The sequence below is a fragment of the Pelophylax lessonae genome (assembly GCF_965119305.1).
Source record: "Pelophylax lessonae genome assembly, chromosome: 8".
Taxonomy (NCBI): Eukaryota; Metazoa; Chordata; class Amphibia; order Anura; family Ranidae; genus Pelophylax; species Pelophylax lessonae.
Genome location: NC_138775.1, coordinates 74,061,342 through 74,082,304, shown reverse-complemented (window position 1 = coordinate 74,082,304; position 20,963 = coordinate 74,061,342). Strand labels below are relative to the sequence as shown.

The 20,963-nt window shown below is 42.0% G+C and overlaps 1 protein-coding gene across 2 annotated transcripts in view; it reads right to left on the bottom strand.

Moving 5' to 3' along the window:
• The window catches only part of LOC309561476 (protein Wnt-7a), an 84,431-nt gene extending 64,033 nt beyond the window's left edge, over positions 1-20,398 (bottom strand). The window contains exon 1 of one of the 2 annotated variants that reach the window (XM_082265417.1): positions 19,985-20,398. In XM_082265417.1, coding sequence (XP_082121543.1) covers positions 19,985-20,040 — 56 coding nt within the window. In that variant the 5' untranslated portion in view covers positions 20,041-20,398. Of the gene's footprint in view, positions 1-19,432 lie in introns of both variants that reach the window. The other variant, XM_082265416.1, reaches the window with a different exon arrangement.
• Positions 20,399-20,963: the final 565 nt, after the last annotated feature.

Here is a 20,963-nt window from a genome sequence, read left to right as displayed (position 1 = left end):
GAACCCGCACAGAGCGGTTCAGAGCTTTCAAGTCCAGAATCGTATGTACCTTGCCCTCCTTTCTGGGCACAGTGAACAGATTGGAGTAGAACCCCAGAAATCTGTCCCCATGAGGCACCGGAACCACCACTCCCTGGGCCCGCAGGTCCCGCACCGCCAGGTGCAGATCCTGCAAACGCTCCGGAGACAGTTGAAGATTTGAGGGAAAAAATCTGCTCGCTGGCCGAGAGAGAAACTCGATCTTGTAACCAGATCGAACGATTTCCTGAACCCACCTGTCCCGAATGCGGGCCAGCCAGGGTTGAAGAAAACCGAGCAAACGTCCCCCCACCCCAGAGCCGGGTGAGGGCGCCCCTTCAGGCCGAATTGGCATGGGCAGCGGACCCGGACTGGCCGGACTTCTGCTTACCTGCCCACGGTTTCTTCTGGGAGCCTTGGCCCTTGAAGGGCTTGCCCTTGTATTGCGACCTAAAGGCACGAAAGGACCCCTGAGAGGGCCTAAACGAGGTATTCTTCTTACCGCGAACAAACTTATTCTTGTGAGATTGGGGTAAGAGAGTGCTCTTACCCCCGGAAATTCCCTTTATCAGCGTATCCAAAGACTCGCCAAAAAGGCGAGAACCCGCGTGGGGCAAATTAGCTAAAGTCTTGCGAGATGATTGGTCAACCGACCAACATTTCAGCCATATCAGGCGACGGTTCAATACCGCCACACTTGAGAGGCGTGCAGTCAAAGGGACTAAATCCAAGTCCGCATCACACAAATACATGACACCCTGATGAATTTGATCCACCATAGCCAATGTTGTCGGCGGAGCAGAGTCAGCCACCAGGGTGCGCCTGAGCACCTGCGTCCAATCCGCAATAGCCTGGGCTGCCAAAATGGAAGCAAAAATAGGCTTCAGCATAGAACCGGCAACCGTATAAGCATGACGGGCAAGAGACTCCAATCTCCTGTCCGTAGGGTCCCGGAAAACCGGGGTATCTTCAGCAGGGATCGCAGTAGATTTATTCAACACCGCCACCGCGTGATCCACCTGAGGCGGCACACACCAACGCTCATCAGTGGTGGGTGTAAATGGATAACGCAGCCTGAACTTACTTGGCACAGTAAAAGGCTTCTTCAAATTGCGCCATTGCTCATCAACAGCGTGCTGAAATTCCGCAGGGCAGGGAAAAACCTGCGCGGTTTTGCACTTCCTTTGCATCCCATAAGAGGACATCAAAGCAGGAGGACATGGTTCATCCTGCAAACGCAGTGTTTCTTTGATAGGAGCAACCAACTCCTCCATGAGTGCAAGCTCTTCAGGCGAGCCAGGGGGAGAATTATCAACCCCTTCTACCTCAGCCTCACCCTCAGACCCCCAAGGTCCAGAGATGAACGAGACCCTGAGAAGGGCACTCCAGCCATAGCAGCCCCATCGCCCTCTGAATCAGAGGAAATAGACAATCTGGGCCGTTTTGCGGATCGATCAGCCATTAGCATCTGCACCTGAGAAGCCAGGTTCGCCACAATAGCAGCCAGATCAGCCCCCTCGGGGGATGCAGCAGCCCCTTGGCCCCCCACCAAGATGGGAGGAAACTTGCAATCCTGAGAATCCATGCCCCAGCAATAATAGGAAAAAGGAGTACTGCCCCTTTAAGACCGCGGCGAGCGTAGCCCACCGCACACTACAGTATGTACCGACCCCCACAGGGATAAGAACACTGAGCAGGGAAATACAGGATAAGGAAAGGTAAAAACCTGGAGAGACCACACAGGCTGCTGCCACCGATCGCTGTCCCAGAGCAAAAGGAAGTGATGTAATGACTGACCGCCCTATACAGCCTATGCAGGCTACACAAACATGGCCGTTCGGCTGAGGCATTTTTGGGCAATGAGAAAATGGCACCGACATGTGGTTGTACGATCGATCGCCGCCAAAATGGCGGCGTTTGGCGCCAAAACACCGCGCCCTACCACACAGGGCCGGTCACCACAATTTTGCCGCAAAAAAATTGGCGGACCGCAATAGCGGCTGCCGCACAGCATGTCTAAGCCCAGTCTGCCCACACAGTACACATAGCAGAGCGGGAGAGCCCCCCCCCCCCCGCAGCCCACAGAAAGGCAGCTATTCCACACAGGAATCTGACAGGGAGCTCAGCATATACACAGACATGCAGGGTCACACAGTCACAGACCGACACCCAAAACAGACAGGTCCCCAAATAGAATTTGCACTTACCAGTCCGGATGGCGTGGGGAGCCTTCTCCAGCGACCAAACCGCTGTACTGAGGACAGGGAGTGTCGCAGCCAGGACGCAGTGAAACTGCGGTGCGAAACCGCAAATGGCGTCCGGTGAGGTAGCCACCTCACAGGCAGCATCCCTGCAGCGAACAGGGATGGGTCGTTCAATATGCCAGGGAAACCTGACTGAACGCTCGATGGCAGGCTGGGGAACCCCTGAGCCCTGGGATCCAGGGTGGCCAGTCCGAGACCCAGCTCCGCATGATCATCTTCATCCGAAGAAACTAAACTAATGCTGAGAAAAAGAACAGCTAGTAAAAGAAAGAGAAAAATACTCAAAATAAAATCAAAAAGAGGATAGAAAGCTGAGACTGAAAGCCCCAGCACAGGATCAGCTAGCTACTCCTAAGCTAGGCATTAGAAACTGAGTTGAGAATGCAGGAAGCAGGGAGGTATTGACTGAGGGGACCGCCCCCTAGGGGTGTGATATGCTAAAAGCTTTTATATTAACAAATCTTGTTGCCTAGCTACTCCTACGGAGCAAAGGTCAATACCCCATTAGTGAAGATTATGAAGTGGCGGCGACTGTCGGAGGACGTAAGAGAAATATATGTTTTTATTTTGTTATCTCCCATGAACATGATTGGGTATTATTTGAAAAGTGAAGCTTTACCTCATTTACTAAGCTCTGGAGCAACTTTACTTGTAGAGGGCAACTGTACTTTGCAAAGTGTACAATCTGTTTTCCTTTAGTAAATCAACCTCTATGTGTCATTGGGGAAATTTCCCTTTACTTCCTGTCCCACAGAAGCAACAGAAAGTTAGAGGTAATCTTCCAAAGTAAGCAGGGTTCCTGCTACAGGTGTCCCCTTAACCTCCCTGGCGGTATGATTATGTCAGGAATTACATACCAAAAGCGGTACAATTGTTTTCATGGAAATTTAGCGTTATGTATTATAGGCCTACAATTCTTAGTAATTACTGACTTAAACCTGACCAAAACAAGAGTCTAGTAGACATCCCAGATGTGATAAATTTGAAACACAAACGCGTGAATTATAATCGAATCAATAATATTATTTTATTATTTAATATATAATATATATAATAAAATTATATTATTGATTAGATTATAATTCATGCATTATATATTATATATAGATATATGTGTGTGTGTGTATATATATATATATATATATATATACACACACACACACACACACACATATATATATATATATATATATATATAATATATAACGCATTAATTATAATTGAATCAATAATATAATTTTATATATGTATATGTGTGTGTGCATATATTTTTCCCATATACCGGTATATATATATATATATATATATATATACCGGTATATGGGAAAAATGGGAAATATCCTATGTCTAGACAAATGGTCCTCATCCCGATTAGAGATTTGGAGAAGGTATATGCTCACAACAGTGATCCCAGTTTACACTGATGATAGGAGAAGAGGATGGGACTATAGCGGACTCAAATGTCAAAAGTTTATAGGTAAGCAGGGAAAACAAGTTGGAAATATTAAAATATAACAATATTTATTAAGAGAAATATAAAAGTCGACACATAGAAAATGAAAAAAGTGATACAATTCAACATATTTCACATATGACTTGGTAGTAGTCGATCGAATGGGTGAAAGCCTTATGTTCAATGCATTTCGCCTTAAGCTTCGTCAGGAACTCTGGCATAATACATTCACCCTTTTGTAGTGTCAGGACTACATTAGGACCTTCAAAATGTATTCATAGAGAAAAAGAGAGATATACATAAATAAACAAAAATCAATATCATGATAGTTTAGAAAATCTACAATTTTCATTTTAACCTTAGTATTAGTATATACAAGGTCATGAGAAAGAAAACATACAGCTTACCACACTTCAAAATGTTGTGCCTAGTACAAAAAAAAAAATCTCATGATATATACTTACTAGTATATACTAATACTAAGGTTAAAATGAAAATTGTAGATTTTCTAAACTATCATGATATTGATTTTTGTTTATTTATGTATATCTCTCTTTTTCTCTATCAAAACATTTTGAAGGTCCTAATGTAGTCCTGACTCTACAAAAGGGTGAATGTATTATGCCAGAGTTCCTGACGAAGCTTAAGGCGAAATGCATTGAACATAAGGCTTTCACCCGTTCGATCGACTACTACCAAGTCATATGTGAAATATGTTGAATTGTGTCACTTTTTTCATTTTCTATGTGTCGACTTTTATATTTCTCTTAATAAATATTGTTATATTTTAATATTTCCAACTTGTTTTCCCTGCTTACCTATAAACTTTTGACATTTGAGTCCGCTATAGTCCCATCCTCTTCTCCTATCATCAGTGTAAACTGGGATCACTGTTGTGAGCATATACCATCTCCAAATATATACCGGTATATATATATATATATATGCGCATATATATATATATATACGCATATATATATATATATGTATATATATATATATATATATATATATATATATATATATATATATATATATATATATGCGCATATATATGTATATATATATATATATATTGCCAGCAGTACCAGCCAGCAATACTCACAGCAGTACTAGCCAGCAGTATCAGCCAGCATTTCCCACCAGCACTATCAGCCAGCTGTACCCACCAGCAGTACCAGCCAGCAGTACCCACCAGCAGTAAAGTGCTAGCCAGCATTTCCCACCAGCAGTACCAGACAGCAGTAACTACCAGCAGTACCAGCCAGTTGATGTCAGAACAGTAATAATGGGGAAATCTTCCAATGGGGACACTAGTTTTGGTGACAACCATGGATTCTCTCACTTTTTATTTTGGCTACGGGACAGAAAGTGAAGGGAAATCTCTCCAAAACTGACAGGGGTTATAACCCTCCCTTGCACTATCCAAAATGAAAAAAAAAAGTTTTGTCTCTAGTTCTACTTTAACCTCCTTGGCGGTATTCCCGAGAGAGGCTCGGGGTGGAATTTCAGTGCCATTAGCGGTAACCCCGAGCCACACTCGGGGTACCACCAGGGAGAAGTCGCTGGATCCTGGAAGAGGTTACTTACCTTGTCCCCAGGATCCCGCAATGTATTCTGGCTGCATACGGCGGCCAAATCTTCCGTCTGATGCTCTGTGCATAGTGTGCATAGAAGTGTGCATAGAATAGTAAAAAATCTTCTGCCTTTACAACCACTTTAAGGAGGGGCAGTAAAAAAATTGGCTCAACTGCTTGTTTTTACTGCACCACCTTCTCCAACTGCAAGTGTAAATGAGCCCTAAAAGCAAGCAAGTAGGGGTCACTGCACTGCAGGATATTTAATCTTTGTGACAGTTGCAAGGAGATGCAACAAACAATTCCTTTTTATTTTACACAGGCCTGAAACACCTGTTGGAGCGACAGGTTACAAGTTCCAGCATGGCCCAAAAACCTGATTTGATTCAAAGGAGATGTATAACCAAAGCTCGTTTGGCTGTACATCTCCTATGGATCACAGGAGTGCAGTTTGTTCTGTAATCCTGTGACCCGTTTTCAGCAGAGAGCAGGCTGAAGTACGCTCTCTGCTGATGTCACAGAAGTCGGTCCAGGCAACACGTCATGCCAACCAAGGAGTCGGGATCAGCCAGGTGCCTGGGCCAACACCTGGCTCAGCGTCCCAGGGAGCAGCTGGGAGCCTAAGCCGGCCGTTCCCCGCTTCTCCACAGCTCAGCGCTCCAATGAGCGAGGAGAGGGCAGAGCAGAGAGCTGCAAACATTTCCAGATGGATCAGACAGATGGTGACTCAGGCCTATTCAATTAAAGGTCAGGTTCCTCCTTTCCCTGTCAAGGTGCACTCTACTCGGGCGCTCATTGCCTCCTGGGCCTTCTGTCATCAGGCGTCAGTGACGCAGATTTGCAAGGCGGCCACCTGATCGTCAGTGCACACTTTCACAAAGTTTTATAAAGTGGATGTGTTGGCATCTATGGATGCTTCTTTTGGATGCAAGGTTTTTGCAGGCTGCGGCTTAGAGGATCTGGTCATCTTTAAGGGTGTAATGTTTTTTTCAGGTGGACTCCAGTTGTTTTTTTGGTTGAGCTCCTGTTGCCTGGTTGGCTACTGTTTAGCCTTGGGAATTTTTTCTTGCTGTTCCAACCCCTCATGTTTGACACTGCTTTGGGACGTCCCAATGGTTATAAAGATTAGGAGCTGTGTCCATCAATGAATGAAAGAGAAAATGGGATTTTTGACTTACCGTAAAATCCATTTCTCTGACGTTCATTGACGGGCACAGCACCAACCCCTCTTTGGAGTTGTAATTCTTCTGACATTGCTTGTAACAAAACTGAGTACCTATAGCAGAGAGGGGGAGTATACCCCCTGGGACTGCCCATAGGGGTAGTCAGTCTTTTTTTCTGCCTAGTAGGGGGCAGTATACTCCTGTAGGGGGCAGTATAACCCAATGATTACGAAGATCAGGAGTTGTGTCCATCAATGAACGAAAGAGAAAAATAGCCAGATTAGTAAGTAAAAGCAGCACACATTACACATTGTTAGGCAGGTAACCCCTTGATTGCCATTAGATGTAAACCCCCTTCCCAGCCATTAGTACAGTGTCAGTGTACAGTATTATCACTGATAACTGTATTAGTGTCACTAGCAATGTCAGTGTCATTTAGTGACCCTCCCATCCAGTGTCTGTTAGCGCCAGATTGCCCGCCACCCTACCACGGTCACATCATAAGTCACTGATCGCCTTACAGTATAGCATCTATAGCTGTGTAAATTCCAGTATAGATACTATAGTTTGTAGCTTTCACATAAACCAATTAATATACACTTTTTTTTTATTATTATTATTATTTTTTTTTTTTTACCAAAGACATGTAGCAGAATACATTTTGGCCTAAATTGATGAAGAAATTTCATTTTTTTTTTAATTGGATATGTTTTAAAACACAAAGTAAAAAAAAATGTTTTTTTTCAAAATTTTCGGTCTTTTTTTGTTTATATAATAAACAATAAAAAGCCCAGTGATGATCAAATACCACCAAAAGAAAGCTCTATTTATGTGAAAAAAATGATATAAACTGAATTTGCGTACACTGTTGCATGACCGAGAAATTGCCAGTTAAAGTAGCAAAATTCTGAAAAGCAAAAAAGGCCCTGGTCATGAAGAGGGGTAAAACCTTTCCGAAGGTCAAGTGCTTAAAAAACAGGAGTGCCTTTTTCTCATTTTGCTATTATCTATTTTTTTCTAAAAACATTAACAGAATTTTTTTTTTTTTTTCATTTAGGGTGGATTTAAAAGTGCGACTAAATCTCCCTGTCCTCTGAAGCCTGACATGCTTTTGGATCACACATCAGAGGTTACTGACAGGTGGTGAGGAATGGATTTGACACCTCTTCACCACGTGTTTTAACCCCATTTTTGCTGACGAACATGCTGCAACTGCAGCGTTTGTGATACTTCCATATTTGCTTGAATGTGTAGCGTTCAGCGGGCTTGTCAGGTAAACTTTACTTCTGGTGCAAAGAGAAGCATTGTGACTACGTCATGTAAATCCTCCATCCTCTGCCTTTTGCAGCTTAAGGGGGGGGGGGGGACCAGTTGTTGGGTGACCAAAATGCGCAATTTGCGCGTTGCTCCCTCAACCACCCTTCTAAATGAAGCCTTAAAGCCTTGTTGATGAAACCTGCAGGATTGGATATCCCAGCTGTAATAATAAGTAGGGATCTCCTTTCTTCTCGTTCAGTTCCTCCCTGTTTTATGTATTGCTTGGTTAACCTATTGTCTCCTGCTTTGAGAGACTAAACAATGACAAGTTCATTCAGCTGCAGATCTGAAGACATTTCCATCCAAAAGACACCACGGGTTTTGTGTGCATTATTGTCTGTTATTAAACATCTTCCCCCTCTCCAAAAGTAGCTCTTGTAATCACAAATGACGCTGGGAGGAAGAATTGTGTAAATTTCACAGACAGCTCAACCTCGCCTTTTCCCTATCAGTTTGCGAGTGTGTGTTTTTGTGATTTTTTTTTTCTTGCTATAATTATAACACTGATAAAAAGCCGGTGTCTTGTGCCAAATCCTGACATTACTTCCTGACTCATAAATCAAAGAGCGCTCAGTACAAGTGTACAATAACACACAAGGCTATAGTAGAAGCGGTGCAGGGCGATCAAGCTGCCGTACTGATTCTCAAGTGTGGAAGGAAAAAGCTATTACTAGTTGTCTATAGTAGTGTTTCTCAACCTTTTTTTAGTCAAGGCACCTTTTAAAATTATAGACAATCTCAAGACACCCCTAAAAATTATGGACAGTCTCGAGGCACCCCATTCTAAAATGTAAGAAAACGATTCTACTATCTTTATATTAAGCAGCAACATCCACAAGTAGGACACCTAACATTAGAGGTGATTTATTCTTCCAAAGCAAATACACTTTTGCACATTGGTACTGACTAGTATTCCAATGTTTCTCTTCTCCTTCAATTTCTCTCGATCAGTCAGCTAATGTCACCCCAGTGCTGAGGGAGAGAAGCAGAGAAAGGTCAAACAAGGATGCTGTGGAGGCAACAGACATCCTCTTTATTAACTCATGACGTCATTGGTTGTTAGGCACCAGACATCCTCCTTATTAACTGATGATATCATTCATGTCTAGAAAGTTGTAATGGTGCATAATAAAAAAAAACCTTGGCTTTGTGTAAATTAAAGGCAGGCTTTATCCACATGCTGGCTTGTATATCATTTTTATTAAATTTTTATGCATTTTGCCAAGGCACCCCTGAAGAAACCTCAAGGCATACCAAGGATCCTGGGCACCATACTTGAAAAAGTCTGGTCTATAGTACCGGATCCAGAGTCCAAGCTGGAATACTAGGGGCCGGTTCACACCGTACCAGCTCACTACAAAATGTGTGCACATAGTCCCAGTGTTATAAATAAGGTTTTGCACTGTTTACAGCATAATTCCAAAAATGTGACCTGTCTATTCTAAAGCGTTGTGAGGTGTATGGAATTAATGCAACAGCGCGTCATAACACGTTATAATGTGCATTGAAAATCGGTAATATAGAAAAAATGAGCCTAAATGGACCCTAAGGGCTCGTTCACATAGGCAGCTGGGAGGGGGGGGGGGAGTGAAATCAGGTGGCTGAGCCACGCTAGTACTCTTACCTTGCATTGCTGAAGGCTTGGGTGCAATGCCTACCACAGACCTATGTACTTGGAGTTTGTATTTGTCATGCTTTTATGGGTTGCATGTGGGTTCCCTCGATTCCAGTCAAAAACCCCAAAAAACATTAAAGCTGAACTTCCCCCAAAAGGGGAAGTTCTGCTTGCTTTCACCCCCTCCACTTGCACACTTTTTGAACATAAGGGGGGAGAGGGAACCTGGTTTCGACAGTTACCCACTCCCACCTCCGGTCAGATCGCAGCGACAATGTGTGCGGAAGTTCATCCCCCTCCTCCTCCCCCCCCCCCCCCCACAGTCTTCTGGGACACATCAGAGGTCCCAGAAGACTGCAGGACCATTCACAAAACACAGCTCGGCTCAGGCATTCACAGTAGGAAACCGGCTGTGGCTTAACTGCCAGTTTTCCTTACCTAAGATGCCGACACCTGCACCCGAAGCCGATTGAAGAGGACATCGCTGGATCCCTGGACAGGTAAGTGTCCTTATAATAAAAGTCATCAGCTACAGTATTTGTAGCTGCTGACTTAAATTTTGGGGGGATACTGAAGCTTCTGATTAATGATATCTAAACCCAAAACATTTATTTTAGAAGGGGGGGGTTCATTTTTAAGAATCACTTGTCTCAGTCATCAAGCCCCACACAGATTACTTTGCCTTCCAGACAGGTATGGTATCTTATCTACCTTCAGACAGACAAATGCCAGCACAGTCTGTTGAGAGCCTCAGTAGTGCCTCAAAGTGGCCCTTATATGAGGACTTGTTCACAAAAGCATTTTCCTTCATTTTGCTGCATTCTCCAGCACAGCCAGCATGCTTCTACTTGCCAAAGCCATTATGTTAAACTAGCATAGCTCCCAACTGTTCTTCCTTTGAAGACACTGTCCCTCTTGTGGAACCAAATCCATCTGTCCCTTTTTCACCCTTGAATGTCCCTCTTTTAGGCCTGGTGTAGAGATCTGAATAAAAAATTTACTATTTAAAGGTGCAGTTATATATTCTGCTTATATTCTGCCTTCCCTGGTTCTTCTTTTTCCCCTTCATCAACATGGTAATGAACATTTTAAAAAAGCCTTTCCATTTCCATTAGATACTTTATGTTAGACCCAGTGATGTAATCTGTGCTTCCCTATGCAACTGGTGGGACGGTGCCGCTTTCGTATTCGTTTCAGAAGCATGCAGTGGTCTGGATCTTGGTTTATCTAGTTATTCAAATCTCAAAATGCCTTGATTGGTGGAGTGAGTGTTGCTAGGTAGGCTGTATTTGTATGCAGACCGCCCTAGATAATGTCAACAAGTAATGCTGGTCCTCCATAATTGAAACTGAAATCCAATATATGACAGGGGTGGGCCATGAACAGTAAGGCTGGGTAGGAATGCTCTATGATGCTGGACGTCCACCAGCCAGGAAATGAGATAGGCTCATTAAGCTTCTAAAGCACAATGCAAGGGGCCTACAGTGTTCAGCGAAATCAGAGTAAGCAATTTCAGTGCAAAAGAGGAGTCTGTACAACTGTGCAAGTCTGAAGGGAATGTTGATGTTCACCTTTGATACTCATTTGTTTATATTGCACAAAATGTTGTGTAATGTTTCACACATAAACCTGTAGTGTTTACTTATCTCTCTCCAAAGCCCCAAGTCCCGTGTCTTTCTGCTGCTCCGTTCCTCTGTTATCAGCATGATAACTTCTGACAAGTTCTCCAACACAGGATTTAAAATCAGCTGGAAATTTGTGTCGGAATGGGTGCATAGAGATAGATAAGCAGAGAGCTTGTCTATTCACAGCACAGCTCTGCATGTTTCTTCCTTCCTCTGCCTATCTGGAGGGGGGGGGGGTGTGCCTTTCCTCCAATCAGCTGTCACAAAGTGTATGCCTAGACTCCACAACCAGTGCTGGAACAGGAAGAAAAAATTCTTACACACTGCTCACCTTCTAAACAGTATAGAAAGCTGAAGACAGCAGATACAGTATACACATAAAACTTATGTAGGGAAATTTGTTTCATCTCTGTGTATCATCCGAGGCTGTTCGCTTCACTGGGTGTATGTGAGGGTTTATATCCACTTTAAAGGTTAGGCTTTCACGCCCACATACCACACATACGCATCACTGCACAGCAGATGTTTCTGTGTTGAGAGCATGCTCATTGCTGCTGGTCCCAACTGTGGGGCCAGCTCCCGATCATGTGACTACTGTGAGAGCCAATCACAGTGAACACATGAAGTGGGCGTTAAAGCCTAACCTTTAAAGTGGATGTAAACCCTCACATATACCCAGTGAAGCGAACAGCCTTGGATGATACACAGAGATGAAACAATATAGAGAGTGCTACAACCCCAAAATCTCATGAAGGTTAGCAGGATGAGATCAAGACATCTGTGCCCAGACATACGCTCATTTCGGGTACATGAGATCTGAACATGGCCTAAATGTGTTAAAGATCTGCTGATTTACATCATCAAATCATGTGTGAGCAAAAACTTTTTTTATTTTCCTTGCACCTGATTGGGTAAAGTACCCCATCGTTGGTGTCAGTGAGAGAAACAGTGCCCCATTGTTGGTGTCATTGGGCAGAATAGTGTCTCATACCAGTGGAATGAATAGTGCTCCAAAAGCCGAATGAAGGCTAGCAAAGCACATCTGGCCCCAGGCCACAGTTTGAAGATCCCTGTTGTATTGAACTGCATCAGGTTATTATTGTTCCGTAGTACGCTAACATCTACATAAGGTTTTGGGCCATTACAACTTTATTATGTACTTCTAGTTTCTCCCTCTGTCTTCTCCTCTTGTTTAGTCCTAGCTAGTCCCTCCCCATTTCTTATATATTCCCTCAGTCAGTGTTAGTGCTTCACAGAGGCAGGTCTTAGGCCGGCCATACACAGAGCGAATTTCTTTCCTGCAAGCATGGGTTGCAGGAAAAAGTTTGCTTTATTTCCCCATCAACGCTGTCTGCCAGCCCATTGCCTTCTCCCGGGAGAAGACAGTGATTACCGCTAGTGGTTATAGCAGCCGTTTGCGATCATCGCAAGTGAATCCAGCAGGCTGGTTAGGTTAACTGACACTGTGCCTTGACGAAGGAAGCATGCAAGGTTCAAATATGTTGCATTGATTTTGTGCCTTCAACCATACACAAATAAAGTATTGGCATTCTTCAAGAAAATAAGCGTTGGTTACACATCTTATGATTGTTGAATATGGTGGCGTCTATCAGTGGCTCCAGCACTCTACACACAAGATCAAATACTGCTATGGAGCACATATGACCCTGTCATATGCACCCCTGATGGAGACTACAAGTGGCCATGCTGACAGGCACTGCTTTACCATGGTCCATCACTGTCAATATTGGGAGTAAAGCCCCATACACACGCACAGATTGTTGGCCGTAAATTGTTGGCCAACATCCGATCTGCCGATTGTAGGCTTGTTAGTATGATGCTTCCGACAACCAACTGCAAATTTTCGGCCGAACAAAATCTGGTGTGCATGCTATAAAATTTTTGTTGGCCAACAAAGAACGGCCGATTGTTCCTCAGTCAGTACAGATTTCGGCAGACAAAAATCAGATGAGCAAAACTGGGCATGCTCAGAGAAGAAAAAACACACTGAAAGTCAACCAGAACATGACATCACTTCTGAAGTTGGTTTTTGTTGGGCAACAAAAGTCCAGTGCAAGTCTAGAGCACATTTCAACCAACAAACAACACTGGACAAAAGTTGGCCGATCAGTTGGCCAACAATCTGTGCGTGTGTACGGGGCTTTAGGCTGTTCAGCCGTTGATGGAATGAGTACCTGTACATAGGAAGTGGCTGAAAAAAAATTAAGGTGATCAGCAACAAGAAGCAAAAAAGTTGAAAAGTTAAAAGCAGTATTTTATGAAAAAAAAAACCCCAAAAAAACAGATCATGTATATGTGATATACAGTGCTTTAGCAAAATAATTTGTCTAACTAAAGTTTAGATCTACTATAATATGGATCTCCCCCCTGCCAAAATTCTGCTCTGGTCTCTACATCATATATGACCTGGATTAACCCTCAACGTTAATTATTGTATAGATATGCACATGGGACTTGTAGTTCCACAAATGTCTCTGTTCACTGTTTAAAAAAACATAAAGATGCTATTATGGGCTTATTTAGTAAGGACATGGCAATGTCAATACGCAGAAAACACTTTGGGGTTGATTTACTAAACCTGGAGAGTGCTAAATTTGGCTCAGCTCTGCATAGAAACCAATCAGCTTCCAGGTTTTTTGTCAAAGCTTAATTGATCAAGCTGAAATTAGAAGCTGATCGGCTACCATGCAGAGCTGCACCAGATTTTGCACTCTCCAGCAGTTTTTGTAAAACAACCCCAAATAACCAATCAAGAATTTATTATTCAAGCACATGTCTCCTGAAAACTTAAATGGATGGTTTGCTATTGCAGGATAATGATGAATGAAGATGAAGAATGATGGCGCTATTGCAGGAAGATTATCACTGCTCTTTGGATTGCCACATCCAACATCTCCTACTCTGAAACACAAATGTGAAGATTCTTTTCTTACAATGTCCTCCAAGATATAGGAATTTGATGCAAATACTTTACAAACCACTGATCATGCGTCAGAGTGGTGAGGGCAAAAGTATGGTGAATGTGTATATACAGACCTACCGTTTGCCATTCAAGTAATTTAAAATCGGAGTCTTTCAAAAATGGAATGTGCTTTGAAACATAACAGTGTACCTCAATGCACTCCTGGTAAAGCATGCATACTGGTGTGAGCAAGTTCTAAAAGGTCCTGCCAGTTAAGCTTGCATTTCCCACATTGGCAACAGATATGAAATTGTCTGGGTGGCACAGGGGCTTAGTACTTATGCCTTGCAGCACTTAGGTTCTTGGTTTGAATGTTGGCCAGGACACTATCTGCATTGAGTTTTCAGGCTCGCTCTGCGCTTGTGTGGGCACTTGGGGCCTTGGTTCAAATATTGGCCAGGACACTATATACATTGGGTTTGTTTATGTGGGCTTCCTCCCACACTCCAAAGAAATACTGGAAAGTCCCCCATCTAAATTGGCATTACTATGTGTGAACAAATCAGATAAGCACATGTGTTATCACATTCTTTATGCTAGTCCCAAGCTGACAAATTTTGGAAACCTGGCAACCAATCTTGCAAAAAAATTGCCAAGAAATTCTATGGCAAAAGGCTTTCAAGGGTACCAGATATGAGTAGAAAATGATTAAATCGCTCCGTCTATGGCTGGCTTTAGTGCCAACAGCAGAAGCAGCAAGTGAAAGCTTAGACATCTCCAGTATGTCTAAACAAAGGTCTGGAAACGTTCCAGTGTGACCTGTGACTACTTTCCTTCATTGATCCAGGAGGTTAATTAATCAGTGCCAAGTCAATACTCAGTCTCATGTCAGTAATCAGTGCCATGTCAGTAATCAGTGCCATGTCAAAAAGCAGTGCCATGTCAAAAAGCAGTGCCATGTCAGTATTCAGTGCTATGTCAGTAATGAGTGCCATGTCAATAATCAGTGCCATGTTAGTAATCAGTGCCATGTCAGTAATTAGTGCCATGTCAATAATCAGTGCCATGTTAGTAATCAGTGCCATGTCAGTAATTAGTGCCATGTCAATAATCAGTGCCATGTCGATAATCAGTGCCATGTCGATAATCAGTGTCATGTCAGTAATCAGTGTCATGTCAATAATCAGTGCCATGTCAGTAATCAGTGCCATGTTAGTAATCAGTGCCATGTCAGTAATTAGTGCCATGTCAATAATCAGTGCCATGTCAATAATCAGTGCCATGTCGATAATCAGTCTCATGTCAGTAATCAGTGTCATGTCAATAATCAGTGCCATGTCAATATTCAGTGCCATGTCAGTAATCAGTGCCATGTCAATAATCAGTGGCATGTCAGCAATCAGTGTCATGTCAGTAATCAGGGACATGTCAATAACCAGTGCCATGTCAATAATCAGTGCCATGTCAATAATCAGCACCATGTCAATAATCAGTGCTATGTCAATACTTAGTGCCATGTCAATAATCAGTGTCATGTCAATAATCAGCGCCATGTCAATAATCAGCGGCATATCAATAATCAGTGGCATATCAATAATCAGTGGCATGTCGATAATCAGTGCCATGTCAAAAATCAGTGTCATGTCAAAAATCAGTGCCATATCAATAATCATTGTCATGTCATTAATTAGTGTCATGTCAGTAATCAGTGACATGTCAATAACCAGTGCCATGTCAATAATCAGTGTCATGTCAATAATCAGTGTCATGTCAGTAATCAGTGACATGTCAATAACCAGTGCCATGTCAATAACCAGTGCCATGTCAATAATCAGCGCCATGTCAATAATCAGTGCCATGTCAATTATCAGTGCCATGTCAATAATCAGTGCCATGTCAATTATCAGTGCCATGTCAATAATCAGCGCCACGTCAATAATCAGTGTTATGTCAATAATCAGTGCCATGTCAATAATCAGCGCCATGTCAATAATCAGCGCCATGTCAATAATCAGTGCCTTGTCAAAAATCAGTGTCATGTCAGTAATCAGTGACATGTCAATAACCAGTGCCATGTCAATAATCAGTGTCATGTCAATAATCAGTGCCATGTCAATAATCAGTGTCATGTCAATAATCAGTGTCATGTCAATAATCAGTGCCATGCCATTATATGTCAAAGTGACTAGTTGATATTGCTTTCAGTAAGGTCTACCATAGACGGTACAAATTTTGTTTTCCGTAACCATGGGTTGCAGGAAAGAAATGTACATGATTCCCCCATCAACACTGACAGTGCTGAAAGGGGAATCCCTCCTGCTGAGCAATTGTCTGCTCCCGATGGGGAGGGGGGAAGCCGTCCCTTCCCGGGAGAACACAGTGATTATTTCTAGCGGCTATAGTAGCAGCTAGTGATAATCGCAAGTGAATCCGGCAGGCTGGTTGTACCCAAGTCTATGCGGTCTATGGCTGTCCTAACTGCACTCTCCAAATGGTAACGCGGGACAGTAAAATAATCATCTTTATTAATACAATGGATTACCTATTGTGTCTCCTGTGCCTGCAGAGACTCTTGAATTATACATTATGCCCAATGGGAAAAAAGCTTCTGTTTACCAATGTGCACAGGGTATGCTCGCCATACACCCTGAGTTTTCATTCATTCATATTGTTTTCATTAGTTAGATGTCTAAAACAACTGTTGATTGCCCAAATCCATCTAATCACTTTCAAAAGTGGAAAAAGTAAAGAAAAATCTAAAGTGATCATTTTAGAAACAATAGATTATTCCACAAAACTATCTTGAAAACAATCATACAAAATTGGTCAAAATAAGATCTAAATAGTTGTAAGAATTGACAATGGCTAGATTAGTATATAAAAACAAAGGTTTCATCAAACAATTGGATTGATATGTGTATGGCACACATAGACACACAAGCTTCTGTTTGGAAATCTAGACTTTTCAAATCCCTTTTGGGTGTCTGTTTGGGTACAAGAAGCAGGATAAGAGCTACATACCAAGGTGCTGATTGCTTCACCCTGCCCTATACTATATAGGAAGTAAAAGTGTTCATACACAAATCACATCAGCTGGATTTTTCCTAGCAACCAATCTCTTTCATCCCATGGCCAAAAATTATTGAAATGGTGGTGAAAAAGTATCAATAACCAAGATTAAGAACTTGGATTGGTCAGTGTATGGCCAGCAGTAAGCTAAGCACACACGTTACATTTTCTTTTCTGATTGATTTATTCCAGTAAGAACAATCAATCTATAGTCTACTTGACTACTCATTATTACACATTCAAGAAGGCATGAAGATACGATCTTAAGTAATCTCACCTGAAATGTCATGTATTTTGGCAAATTTAGGCACATCAATAAATCATTGATTTATTTTCCGATTGATGTATTCTGAACAATCAGTCTATAGTTGTCAATTCATTCAATCCTTATAAAGCATACAGGAAGGTGGATTTCAATCAGATTAATTGGATAGTTTAGACAGGTCCTCATATTACATGGGTTTGGTAAATCTAACACATGCATAAAAATGATTGATCTGCAGTCATCAATCCATTCAATTGTTGTAAAACATTTGTTAGAAGATACGATCTTAAGTAATTAATTGCAATTTTATATAGTTTTGGCAAATCTAGCACATGCTTTGATAAATCATCAATTCATTTTCCTATCAATCCCGTTATGTGCAATCGATCTATAGACATCAACCCAATTGATCGTTATAACACATATGAGAAGGCGGGTTATGATCATTTGTTGAAAGATACTATCTTAAGTAGTTGATTGTATCTGCAATTTCTCATACAATCTCTTAAATAGATGCACTGCAGCTGATAAATGCAGAATCAATTAATGTTTTCGCCCTGGCTGATCACCTCACTTCGATTGAATCTGATCTATATCAAGTCTTGCTCGACTGCAAGGGAAGTTATGGTTATTTGATTGTTTATCGATTTAATTGGATAATGAAATTGGTCATTATTATCATTATTATTGGATAATAAAACCAATCTATAGATGTCAACCAATGTGATCATTATAACATATAAAAGAAGGTGGGTTATGATAATTTCTTGGAAGATGCGATCCTAAGTAATTGAACATATCTGCAATTTCATGTACAATCTCCTAATTAGATGTAGTGCAGCTGACAGATGTAGAATCAATCAATATTTTTTGCATTGTGGCTGATCGACTCACTTTGATCAAATCTGATCTATAGCAAGTCTTGCTTGATTGGAATGGAAGTTATGGTTATTTGATCATTTATTGTTTCGACTGGATAAAAAAAATCAGTCATTGGACATAGATGTCGATCCATTTGACCAATACATACAAGAAGGCGGGTTACGATCATTTGTTGGAAGATACGATCTTAAGTAATTTGATTGCATCTGCAATTTCATGTACAATATCCTAATTAAATATAGTGCAGCTGATATATGCAGAATAAATCAATAACTTTTCACCCTGGTTGATCGACTCACTGTGATTGGATCTGGTCTATATCAAGGCTTTCTCGATTGCAAAGGAAGGTATGGTTATTTAATTGTTCATCATTTCAGTTGGACTATAAAAGCGATCATATTATCATTATAATCACTAGATAAAAAAATTGATCATTATTATCACTGGATTTTAAAATCGGGCATTGTTATCATTACTATCCCTGGATAATAAAATCGATCATTATTATCATTTGATAATAAAATTGATCATTATTATCACTGGATTTTAAAATCGGTCATTATTATCATTGGATAATAAAATCGGTCATTAATATCATTGGATAATAAAATCGGTCATTGTTATCACTAGATAATTAAAATTGATCTATAGATGTCAACCTATTTGACCATTAAAACACATAAAAGAAGATGGGCTACGATCATTTGGTGGAAGATATGATCTTAAGTAAATGATTGTATATGCAATTTTAGGTACAATCAGATGTAGTGCAACTGATAGATGTGGAATCGATCAATAATTTTCCACCCTGGCTGATCAGCTCATTTTGATGGAATCTGATCTACATCAAGTCTTGCTCAATCACAAAAAGGAAAGTTATTCAATTGTATCAATTTGATCTGAAAATAAAATTGGTGCACATGTATCTAACATAAAGTTGATTGTATGGTCAGATTGTAACGTGTATGGTGAGCCTTAGGCTGCTCGCTGATCCAATACCATAGGAATACTTTTCTGTGCATGGAATTACAGGTACACACAATACACAGTCTATGGTCTTTGAGCATCAGTGGACTTGTCATGTGTGTAATACACCTCCTCACACCCTGCACCTCCCAAACTAAGTTCAATCCAGTCCCAAACTTCTCACATGCTGCAGCCAGGATGAATGAATGAATTTGGGAGCCAGCAATGCGTACTGACCACAGCTCCCAGTCAGTGATCACTGCCTGCTGGTCATGCTCGCTGCCATCCTACTTACCCAATCTTAATATAGACAATCCCCAGACTTAGAAAGATATGAAAAATCCAACGTCTCGTCTTCTTGTTCATATTCCTGGATTAGGAAAGGGGGATCCAAAGCGCTGAGAGCCGGCAGTCTTGGGGGTGGAGGGGGTAGGGGGGGGGACTGGAGATCCAGGTCAAAGCATCAAAAAGCAAAGCACACCAAAAGCCCTTTTGGTGACGAGATCAGTCAGTGAGTGTTTGTAAATCCCAAGGGACTAGAGCCAGGTCCGGTCTGTGTGGGCAGCCTCTCCCCCCCCCACCCCCCCCCCCAAAAAACGTCTCCTCCTTTACTCGGGGCTAGCTGAGGATTTTGTATGCCAGTCACACGTGGAGTTGGGTGATGCAGCCAGCGTGCAAAGCTCACCCTTTAGTGATCGCACTTCTCCATCATCCAGTGCATGTTTCCTTTCGAGTGTGGTCTCCCACTGGGGGGTAGATTCGTAGCGGGGGGGGGGGGGGGAATCAAAAAAAAAAATTTAAAAACTTAAAAAAGCCAAAAAAAATAAAAAATCCGCAGGACGTTCACCTGTTTCCTGAAGCTGGAGGTTTGCAGCCGATGTCGGCGGAGAGAGTGGATTTCATGGTGAAGAGCCAGCAGTCTCTTCATGTGATAATCAACAGGTAGACAGCTTGGCCAGTGTCTGGTGAATACCTGAAGTTGGAACACTGGGATCCTGTTTCACGGCGTGCATTCCTCTTGTGTTGTGAATCTTCCAGCTCAGGCTGTCTGTCAGGCGATCCTTTAGCAGGGTGTGTAGTATTCCTCTACTGTAGTATGGACAATGCTGCAGGGGGCTGGTTATATCTGTTTACCACTCATATCGCAGCCCCTCCTTCTCCACTTAGACTTCTGATCTTTTCATTTTTTTTTTGTTTTTTTTTTGTACGGCGGACTCTTCCTAAAGTTATGCCAGGCGTATGTAACATATTGTTCCCTGCCGGGTTCTGACAGCTCCCTCCCCCTTTTTGAAAGTCAGTGACAAGCCAGCAGATGAAGACGTCTCCTCTGTCCTATACCCTCCACTGGACAGAAACCCGAGAGAGCATTCACCGGAGTCACACCATTGTCTCGCTTTTCTGATTGCTTGGCTTAAAGTGTAACTCTAACCAAAATTATTTTTTTTTTAAGTTTTGAAGAATAAAACAGGTTGCAAGCGACGTAAGGCAATTGAATTACTAAAAGCACACAAGGGGTTCATTTACTAAAAGCAAACAGGTGGTGCACTTTGCAAAGTTTTATATGATTCCTTATACGCTGCTATGTAGGATAGTATATAAAATTGTGCAATGAGAGGAACTGCTACATTACTGTCAGCGGACAGATCCTCTGTTGAGCAAGTGGATCACAGCAAGAGTCTTCCCTGTGTAAAAGGACTCTAAAGTTGTATTAACCCTATAAATCTAGCAATCATTAGATATGGTGGCTGCATTCGTTTTCTTTTTTTTAAGGCTTTGTTCCCTCTGTTTTCACCTAGTGATCTGGCCAGTAACACACCTCCTGTATT